The 10,527-nt window shown below is 46.9% G+C and overlaps 1 protein-coding gene across 2 annotated transcripts; it reads right to left on the bottom strand.

Moving 5' to 3' along the window:
• Positions 1 to 5,168: 5,168 nt before the first annotated feature.
• WDR53 (WD repeat domain 53) lies at positions 5,169 to 10,431 on the bottom strand. Of its 2 annotated transcripts, XM_069024132.1 has the most exons (3): positions 10,349 to 10,431; positions 8,905 to 9,396; positions 5,169 to 6,434 (listed from the first exon to the last, which is right to left on the bottom strand). In XM_069024132.1, the coding sequence occupies exons 2-3, from the start codon at positions 9,379 to 9,381 to the stop codon at positions 5,847 to 5,849; spliced, it is 1,065 nt and encodes a 354-aa protein (XP_068880233.1). In that variant the 5' UTR covers positions 9,382 to 9,396; positions 10,349 to 10,431; the 3' UTR covers positions 5,169 to 5,846. The 2 variants fall into 2 exon arrangements, with proteins under 2 accessions (XP_068880233.1, XP_068880234.1); XM_069024133.1 differs by lacking the exons at positions 8,905 to 9,396; positions 10,349 to 10,431 and adding an exon at positions 8,748 to 8,876.
• Positions 10,432 to 10,527: the final 96 nt, after the last annotated feature.

Below are 10,527 nucleotides of genomic sequence, written 5' to 3'. Positions count from 1 at the left end.
GATTTATGCTTTTATTTGTAATGTTATGGTCTTTTGAACCATTTTCATTTAACATTGAGCATAACTTCTCGTTACTCCTCTGGTCAAAAATTAGGCAAAAAATAAACAAGCCACCGGCAGTGTTTTTCTCTCCCAGCAGCTCATCCTGCTCTGGTTTTCCTTTTAATAGGACTGTCCTTCCATGGAACAACTTTGATAAAAACTGTTTCATAGCTTGTATTTATTAACTGCTTTTTCATTATTTGGTACCTGTTGTATTTTTCCTTGTTTAAAATTGTAAATTATAAGGATGAGGTTTTGAGTTTTAAGCTACTCCTCTTTTGCTGAAGAAAACTGCCTGGTTTAAAAGAACTTGCTGTGTTGAGGCAAGGTACAAGGGAATGCAAGTATTTATGTTTTTACTTATCTCTCTCTTTCCTGGAGATACAGGGTGTTCTGGACTTCTCTCACTTTGGGTGGTTTTTGTAAAGACAGTTTTCTCCACATTTTCCTCAGTTACCTGATTGACATCAAGGCGTGTTCTTGAGAATCCTGAGGATCTCAAAGCTAATATAAATAATTCAAAGTTCCTTCCTAAATACTGAACAACTATCTCAGCACTATGTACTCAGTAGCGATTTACTAGTAGAACATTACCTGCTCCTTACAGAATTTGTGATTTTTCTTTTTATTTTACTGGCAGAACTGCCGGCTGTATCAGCTAACAATAACTACACCATCAGCAAATACTATTACAGAGAAGACCCTGCATATTTTTCTTTTTTCATCCCTAGTTCACTCCACTGCTTCTGTTATTATTATTATTGTATTGTTTTAATGTTCAGGGAATTGAGTTCTGAATTGTGACCTACTTGTGTTAAACACTCTGTTCATTGTCTTTGCCTTGTTTGTTGTGGCCCTATTACATGTATGTCTTTGACTAAACTTTTTCTAAGGACAAAATACACAGCAGCTTTCAGGTGGTGTCATTAAAAAATAAAAAGCCCAAACAAAACAAAACTCTTTAAACATTTTTCCGTTCTTTGACACATATCCCACAGTATTTTAAAGCCTGTTGTTATAAGAGACGGACCAAAAATGCCATTTTTTCCTATCAGCAGCTCCTCCCTCTCCCTCCCTGCCTCTACTCCTCCTTCCCCCTTCTCCAAACCAAACCCTACTTTGCATTCTGTCTGCAGCTGACCTGAATGAGGAGAAAATAAAAAGACATCAACAGTGGCATATTTTACTAAGCATCCCCGACCTTAATTCATTGTCTGACCGCTTGTGCAGATCCTTTGTCTAACGATTTTCTGTTGTTTCCTGAGGCTACGAGGCTTCCTCTGCAGCCTGGTGAAAGCTCGTCTTACTGCGGTGGGACTCCTCTTGCTTCAGCAAGAATTTTGGGACTAAAATAGAACTTTAATTGGAAAATTAAGATGGTGTCATGTACAAATGTAGGGAGTTCCGAAGAATTGGAAGGATTGATGTGTCATAATTGGATCGAATCTGTCAGCACAGAGAGAGCAAGTGCAGAAACTGAGGTGAGTTGGGGTTTGCTGTTGAATGAGTTTCAGAGCTGGGTTGTCAGATAATGAGTGACCTTGCCGATGAATTGCTTCGTGGTTTGCAGCTTTTTATCATGGTAAATAAGCTTCCTCATGGCCCAATTTCCAACTTCCTTCTCTACAAGTAAGAGTAAAGTTATCCAAGATCCTATCACTAATGCTGCTCTCAGTGCAGCAGTAGTTTCTCAGCAGCATTCAGTCCAACACTTTGCTATTTGACCAGTTTTGTCTCTCAAGCATTTTTGTGATTGCCTGTCCATATATTAATCTCCTGTATTTTTAAGCACCTGCAACAAAACATTTCAGCATTTGCTAATTTTGGATCTAAAAATGTCTGTTCAGTTATACCACAGTAGATCCATAACTGATCTCCCACAGCTGTTAATGAGTTCTGATAGACTGAGTGCTGCTGCCTCTTCATCTAAGTTTGGAATGAAAAGGGGAAGAATGGATTAAACCTCCTGCTTTCATTTCCATCATGACCTCTGAACACTTTTTCTTTTAGTGTAAGTGAAGTTACCACTAAGTCAGTGACCTCTAACTCTGACTAGTGTACACACAAACCACATCCCCATTCTTTACCAGCAAGCTTCTAAAATTCCCCTCTTGTTAGCACACAGAACTTACTTGGAAGCCATGCAGTAGAAGCTCCAGCATTCCCACTTCTCTGGAAGTGTGGTTCTATGTGAAACCTTATTTCTGCTATTCAGGCATTTACAGAAAATGACATTTTAGAGCTGTCACGTGGGTTTTGTTTTCCGGGCCAGTGCAGCACCCCACACTTCTCCAAGCTCTCCCCATTCACTCACTCCATGATATGTTAGAAACACACTTCTCCAAGCAGCTTCCCACTGAATTAATTTTCACTTTTTTTCTTTCAGGAGTGGTTCCATTGTTTCTCCCTCTGGTCAGGTCTCCAATAGCTACTTTTGTGTTCACCACTGTGTGAATCAGAGTCATAAAGGCTGTGGGTGAACCAACAGTATCCAGAGTATCTCGACAAGAGGAGCAGTTTCTTTCCAAGTCTGTCAGCTGTTAATCAACACATAATCATTCATTTCCTAAGCAGAAGTACTGCATCCCATCAGCTGTGATAGGGATCATTTTTACTGCAGGTAAACCACAGTAGTATGTATGACATCTGATTTGACTTTAAAATGTCTTGACACTGTTTGCACATATCATAGAGTTCCAGAATGGTTGGTGTTGGAAGGGACATTTAAGTCCACCTCATTCCACCCCCTGCCATGGGCAGGGACACCTTCCACTAGCCCAGGTTGCTCCAAGCCCTGTCCAACCTGGCCTTGGACACTTCCAGGGATCCAGGGGCAGCCACAGCTTCTCTGGGCACCCTGTGCCAGGGCCTCACCTCCCTCACAGTAACATGAAAACCCAGATGTGAAAATCCACAGAGGGGGGACAGTATCCTGCCTGTCTCTAACTGCTGAGAATTTCAGGCCCTTTTTTGACTCTTTTTCCTGAAGATCCATGCTCATATCTCTGTATCTGCTCTGAGCCAGCACCACTGGTGCCTGCTGCTGCACAGCCGAGCACCGACCAGTGCCAACAGGGGCAGCTGAGGCCGGATTATTTTACAGGAAGTCTGTGAACCTGCCAAGTGCAGGCTTTGGAAATGGAGGGTGAATCAGCATCACCTATGTCCCGATTCCCCAGTGATGATGATTTGCTTTCCTTAAACTTATAAGAAAGGTCCATTTTTGGTTTTCTTTTTGCTAATGATAACCACTTACTCCCTATCTTCGAACCCTCCAGACTGAGGCATGGTCTGAAAATCAGTTCACCTCAAATCTCCAATTGGAACAGCAAGCCCGGATTTCACAGAATCACAGAATATGCTGAGTTGGAAGGGATCCACAAGGATCCAACTCCTGGTGCTGCACAGACACCCCAGCAATCCCACCCTGTACCTGAGAGCATTGTCCAAATGCTTCTTGAGCTCTGACAGGTTTGGTGCTGTGACCACTGTCCTGTTCAGTGCCCAGCCACCCTCTGGGGGAAGAACCTTTTTCTAATACCCAATCTAAACCTCCCGTGGCACAACTTCAGGCCATTCTTTTGGGTCCTGTCACTGGGCACCACAGAGATCAGTGTCTGCCTCTCCTCCCTCCCTCATGAGAAAGTCATAAACCGCAATAAGGTCTCCCCTCAGTCTCCTCCAGGCTGAACAGACCAAGTGCCCTCATTGCCTGGTGACACTTCATGCAGCTGCAGGCTATGGGTGATGGAGCAACTGCCCAAATCCTGCAGCAAACAGCCAGGATAGCATCCATGGAATGAACACCACCATGGAGCTGATGGCTCTGTCCCTCTTTCCTCCCCCGTGAGTGAAGGAGAGATTAACCCTACTCATGAACTGCTCCCTCCCTGTATACACACAATGTCTATTTAAACCCTGTTGCCCACGAAGTTTCCAGGGAAGCACAGGTTTGCCTTGCTCAGGGATTGTCTGGTGTGGTGTCCCATGCCCCAGCCCTCTGCGCCCTCCCCGTCCCTTCGCGCGGTGCGAGCCCAGCCCCGGCAGGACCTGTTCAGTGTCTCATTCAGGGAGCGCAGGGAGATGCTGCCTTTCGCCATCTTCCAGGAGAACACCAACAGAAGAAATAAAAGCTGGAGCAGGGCTTGCTCCTGTCTCCTGAAGCCAGCAGCAACAGCAGGGACAGGGGATCCGAGTCCTGCAGGAGGTTGTTTGTTCCGAGGCTTTTTATAGCCTGTGTATCCAAATATAGGTCATGGATGCACCAACACACGTTCATGGACATATCACACACTGAATCACACAGTCTGACCTGACCCCTTCCTCTGCCCCACTGGTCCCATGTCTTCATAAATAAACTAATTCACAGGTAACACAAAAGGGAATAACTACACTTTCCTGCTTTTTTTTTTTTTTTTTGCTGTGTTTTGGCTTCAATTTGCTGTTGCACCCACCAGATCATGTCTTGGGCCAAAGTCTCCTGCTGGGAAAGGCTGTACAAGCAGATTGCCTTTGGTTTTTTTAATTAAAAAGGTACGAAGGCAATACCTGATTTGGATGAGAATGAGTTGTGTTTGGTTGGAGGGAGCTGCTTTGAGCAAAACCAAGACAGTTGGAATCTCTTCCACAAAGGGTGGAGAGAGGCAGCACAACCAGATAATGATTTTCTGGAGCTGGGCATGTAAAAAAAAAAGAGCTGTAAATTTTTCCATAATAATATGGGTCTGGTAACAGTCCATCTGGTGAAACACAGCAGCACAAACCCCCGTCAGTGCAGCAGGTCCTCAGCCAGCACAAGGAGTTCAGTTCTGTGACAGGATAAGGACAGCCTGGGAAAAATCTCTTTTTTTAAAATTATTTGCCCACTTTATGGGAAATCCAGCATGAACTGAACATGCATTGCCACTTAGGTCTTCCTACCTTCAGTTTGCAAGTGAAGGGAAGCTTCCAGCAAGCCAAGTTCTGCTCATTGTGTTTCATAGCTTTGGGAAGACAGGAAGTATTTGAGTACGGAGAAGCTGTGCCCTCAGCCCTTTGTATTCCCCCTGTGATGGGGGTACAATACACTTTTTGACACAGTTTTGTGTGAGTTTGGCACTATTAGAGCGAGTCTAAGGACAAGGGAGCAGCGAGAGAGAAAGCATTTATTAAGACACGTGTAATAGTTCTTTTTCCCTGGGATACACAACTAACTGACAGCTGACCCAGCAAACAGGTGTAACAGTTCCCCTGCTCCTTCCTTGGCTGCAGTGAAAAAATACAGTTGGCAACCACAGGGAAACTCATTTGATTACTTGTTAATTGATGCATCTCTAGTCTATGCAGCTGCTGACAGAGTGATGAAAACCAGATTCCACTATGACCAGTTTAAGCCAGCTGGGACACAGCTTCATGGGAAAAGCCACAGAGAGTACTGCAACAGCCCAAACCACATAGAGCTGGGCCAGTGACAGCCCTGCTACTGTTCAGCAGCCTCACTTAGCATTGTGGGTGTCTCCTTAGCACTAATTTCCTCCTCCACCCTTAATTATGTCCGCTTAGTCATGAACTAGTGTTACCCCTAAATAGAGAGACCCGTTTCACTTAAATTCAAGCAGCAAACTGCCAACCCTGCAAGAGACAGTGGCTGTGAACACGACAGCCAGAAAGAACCAGCACAAGGCCAGGGACATCACGAGTGCACAGCAAATCCCTTCCCCTTGACAGGGACCCAGAGGGGTTCACTGTCCAGTTCACTGTCAGTGCACGTAACTGGCTCCAAGAAGTGGTTTTGTCCCTCAGATTTCTGTAAACACCTGGGTGCCTTAAGGTTCTGGCAATGGATAGGCTGATACAGAGGTGGTCTGGTCAGCAACCAACACTCTCCTGGAGCCTTTGATCTCTGCACACGAGAGCCAGTTCACCTTCTCTCCGTGCTCAATGGTGAGCTTTGGCACAACTCCAGGGTGTTCATTTGAGGCTACTTTGTTGAGCTTCCCATCTTTTCCACTGGAAGCAGCTGCTTGGGCCTTCCTCCTGTGCAAAGATTTTGCTGGACTTTTCTGCTGCTTTCCGACGCTGCTGCTGACATCCCAGAGCAAGACTTTCCCGTCATTTCCTCCAGACAACAACCAGTATGCCTCTGGCATAAAGAGCACCTGTGAGACTCCCAAGCTGTGAGCCTGGAAGTCCAGCTCACGTTCAAACCTGACACCAGTGACTCGGAATATTCTGACTTTACCGTCTTGAGCTCCGCAGCCGAAGATGTTGCCGCAGGAGGCGACGGACAGGGAATGTGCGAGCGGCGGGTTGAAGAGCTGCCCGGCTGACTGTGGGCTCTCTTCCTCCATGTCACACTCCTGAAGGTTTGTGGTCCACAAGGGACGAGCTTTCTGCAGGTTCCACAGCATCACCTGGAAAAAAAACACAGGATGAATCAATAATTTCTGTGTTTTACATAAAATCGGACCTTTAGTACTAAAAATAGACAACCACACCTCTTGCCCTAGCAGAGCAAAGGCTGTGCATGACTCCAAGAGGTGTAAGGTGTGTGGTGAGGTTAAACTTGCCCTAATAAATGTAGCAAATCTTTCTGGCCTGCTTTCCAAACCCCAACCACCATACTCTGCAGTCAATGACTCAGACCTTTAGACCACGAAAGGGATGCAAACACTGCTTTAAAAGCTTTTGCCTTCACCTCAGCAGTAATAATCATGATGTACTGCACATCAATTTTTCAGAAGGAGGGACACGGAAATGCTAGGAGTGAATAGAGATCATTATCATTCTGGATTTCTGTCTCTGCTACTTGGCCTAAAATAGTCACTTCCAAGAACATGTCTGAAAAATGGGACAGCAAAAGGCAAACAGTAGTTGAGGCTGTTGTTTTTAAACAGGCATATTTGTATTTATTTTTATATCCAACGAGTAGATCTAGTTTGTGCTATGGAGTAAGGCATGCTTTACTTGCTGAGATGGGGCAGGTCGTGCTTTTAGACTTGGTCTTCCAACGCCAGCCCACCTCCAAGCCCCCAGCGAAGAATCCTTTGTCTCTCGTACTGCAGTTCAAGCATTACAGATTTATACCAATTAAAAATAATTCTCTCACGACTTTTGTTGGATCTGAATTGACAATGAGCATTCCCAAGGCCAACAGATCAAAAAGCACAAGTCAGTCTAATGCAACACTGGTGTACTGTTAACTTAATAAAGCTAAGCTTCAATTTGTTATTAATAAAAATATTCCTTCAGTAGCAATCACCAATAAGAAGTACAGGAGTCTTTAAATTTAGTTCACAAAAGAGCCTGGCACTGCATTTCTGGAATCCAAATCACAGTAAGACATCTGAAATACATTTTCTGTCACTTTCCTGTTTCAGTGTCTGCTGTCGCTGCTGCACTAAAACTACTTCCACAACAACTGTGATTTACTGTAAATCACTGGGTTATGCTTACAGAAAATACTCCTGTTTTCATCACAGACACAACAGCCTGATGAATCCATCAACTGCTGACAAGTTTTCTGCAAACTAACTATTTTCTGTCCTCATGGCATTTTCCCTGCTTCATCAGAACTCCTGAAAGAACTCCAGCAACCTAAATTTCAATTCTCCTCAGCCACGGCTTCCCAGAGGGCTTGACAAGCCCAGAACATGTTTTGATGCTCGTAGAGCTCATCACTTGTCCAAAGGTATGGTGCAGCACAGGGCTTCAGAGTTCTGCAGCTAAGCTCCCCTTAGGGAAATGATGTATCTTAAATGCAGCCTCAATGCAGAATGATGCTCTTTCCACTGTACAAAAACATACTAACGAAATCCTGTTTTGGGATATTGACTTTCACCTAAAAACCAACTTGCTGAGCTACAATAAATGAAACTAATACTAAAAAGTCACAAAAAATAATCATCTCACTTCTACTTAGTTGTACATAAACGTTTCCAATTCTGATAAGAAGTTTACAGCCACAAGCTTGTGTATCTGCATTTTAGGGACCAGAATTAAGCCAGCTGAGGCACTGAGTGTTTACTCCTCCCAGAAAGGATCTACCATCATGCTTTAACACAGAAAAATACAGTCTATACTAAATATCAGCATGTATTTGCTCTAATGGGTGTGAGATGTACTTTGGTTTCAAGAACACAGGGTGAAACTGCTCAACACTGTCACACGAACCACAGAAACCTTTGAGAAGTGACAGTTTTCAAATCAGGCTAAACCAGGAATGTGGTCAGACCTCAACCACGGGAAAGAAATTACTGAAAAATATCTGTTCTGGGTGGCCAGCTCTGGACTTGACTTAACTCCCAGCATGGTTCTTCTCAGAACCCAAAGGACAAAGTTTCCTCTTGATGAGGATAGAGAAGTGTAAAAGGCAAAGAACATTTCATGCTTCCAAGATATCAACAGAACAAAGGATAAATTATACAAATCACTTGTCCTCACAGTGATACATTCCATTTGGAAAGATACTGCCCTACCTGCCTGCCATGAGCGCTGTGCCTTGTCCTCACCATCCTTTGCATCTCGTCTGCAGCCACAACTGATCCCTAGGGACAGCTGCTGGTTTTGCTCAGTCCAACAAAGAGCTAATATGGCACGAGTGAGTTTTGCAGCATATTCTGATTTCCCCCCACCCTGCTTACTTTTGAATTATAAATGTTAAGGAAGATAAAAACAAGGGCAGAAGCTGCTCAGTAGAACATGGCACCAACAGCCTCAACACTTACTTTTTGGGCCAAAACTACTTCAGAATAGTGAGGGAGCTTTCTGGTGACTGCAGGCTGAGCACCTTCACACTCGGTGAAAGTCTGTGGGCGCCTCACTACACAGGTGGGTAATTACTGTTTCACTTCATTAATAGCTGTGCATATGTATGCAAATCACCTGCATGTCCAGTCCACAGGAAACCAGGCTTTGAGGCCGCTGAGGTCGGAAGGCAACAGACGAGCAGATGTTGGAGTGCCTCAAGGACCGGCTGACTTTCTTGCTTTCCAAGTCCAAAACCTTTATCGCCCCCGAGTCATCTGCCGCGGCCAGGAAGCTGTCGGTGTCGTTCACTGAGAGGCAGTTGATCTCCTCCTCGTTCACGTGGAAGCGCTCAAGGGGCTCCTGGAAGGAGCGGACATCCAGCACGCTGATGCTTTCTCCGTGGGAGGTGTACAGCGTGCTGGGGCGCCGGGCGGAGAACACCACCGAGGTCACGTCCTCCGCCTGCGGGAGCCGCAGCTGAGCCACGGGCGAGCCTCCCCCATCCCAGAGCGCCAGCTCGCCCCGCTCCGCGCCGGAGGCCACCAGCCCTTCTGCGCTCACGTTCAGGCACAGTACAGAGGAGGAATGTCCACCATTCCACTTGACTGCCATGCTTCAGGGACACCCCTGAAACGAACAAAAACAACTCCTGAACTGAGGTGGTTGTTGGTCTCATTACAGCAGAAACTTATCGAGGAACAAGAGCATCCTGCAAACTACTTGAAACTCCAGTGTCCAGTTAAAACAGGCACCTCGGCAGCTCAGGAGAGCTCAGGACCCAAGTGGAGCTTTCGCTCAAACAGTAAGGACACCGGGCACAACCACAGCACTGACCAGTCTTTTCCAACCTAAATGATACAGTGAGTCTCTTTTAAAGAAGTATTACTAATTTAAAACAGGTTGCAACACATTTAATTGGCTCTCAGAGCACACCCATGGCGCTCACCAAGCTTAACCTTCCCAGGCGCGACTGCCCACAGCAGCCTGCGTCACAGCACTGCTTAGGGAAGCACATCAGCAGAAAATTAAGTGAAGGGCGAAAAAAGGTAGCACAGAAGTGTTGGAGGGACTGGGACGCTGCGGGGCAAAGGAGAGAGGCGCACGGGGTTTGTGTGACAGCCCTGCAGCCGCTTCGCTGTCCTAAGGTCCGTGATTTATTTAACTATTAGGCAATAAACGGCTTGTTTCTGGTGTTTTTACCTTTCTTTTTTTTTTTTTTTTTTTTTTTTTTTACCATGTTATGTTTTCCATGTGACTTTTGTAGACCCAGCTCTAAAGAGCAGCCAGAGCCCATTCATTCCACCAGAGGAACTTCGGTCTTGGCGATTAAATAACAGTACAGAGAGGGCCGATACCTTCCCCGCAGCTCGCGTCGGGGCCGATTCGCGGCCGCCGGTCCCCGGGGGCCCGAGGTGAGTCGTTCCCTGCCAACCCCCGGGCCCTGCGGCAGCCGGGTCCCACCGCCCCCCGCCCCGGCAGGCCCGGTGCTGGGGCCGCCCCCCGGCCCGGCCCGCGGGGCGCGGCGCTGCCGGGGCCGTCCCGGGGGGGGTTCGGGAGGCCCGAGGGCCTCATCTCTCACCTCAGCTCCCCTCAGCTCCGCTCGGCGCCCCTCGCCTCCCCCGGGCTCCGCTCGGCTCCGCTCCGCCGCCCCCGCGCCTCGCCGGCCCCCCGCGCCCGCCGCGCACGCGCGGGGCGGTGCCCGCGGCCGAGATGGCGGCGCCGCGCGCCCCCGCGCCGTGAGGCCTCGGGCGGCCCCGG

The sequence above is a fragment of the Aphelocoma coerulescens genome, chromosome 9 (assembly GCF_041296385.1).
Source record: "Aphelocoma coerulescens isolate FSJ_1873_10779 chromosome 9, UR_Acoe_1.0, whole genome shotgun sequence".
NCBI lineage: Eukaryota > Metazoa > Chordata > Aves > Passeriformes > Corvidae > Aphelocoma > Aphelocoma coerulescens.
The sequence above is the reverse complement of the archived record's forward strand: the minus strand, read 5'-3'. Positions and strand labels throughout refer to the sequence as shown.

Bases quoted from the DNA above. Each gene is read 5' to 3' on its own strand.
- WDR53 (XM_069024132.1), bottom strand. From the start codon at position 9,381: ATGGCAGTCAAGTGGAATGGTGGACATTCCTCCTCTGTACTGTGCCTG. The intron at 6,435-8,904 runs GTGATTTGCATA...TTTTTTTTCCAG, and splicing joins CCTGTGGACTGGACATGCAG to GTGATGCTGTGGAACCTGCA.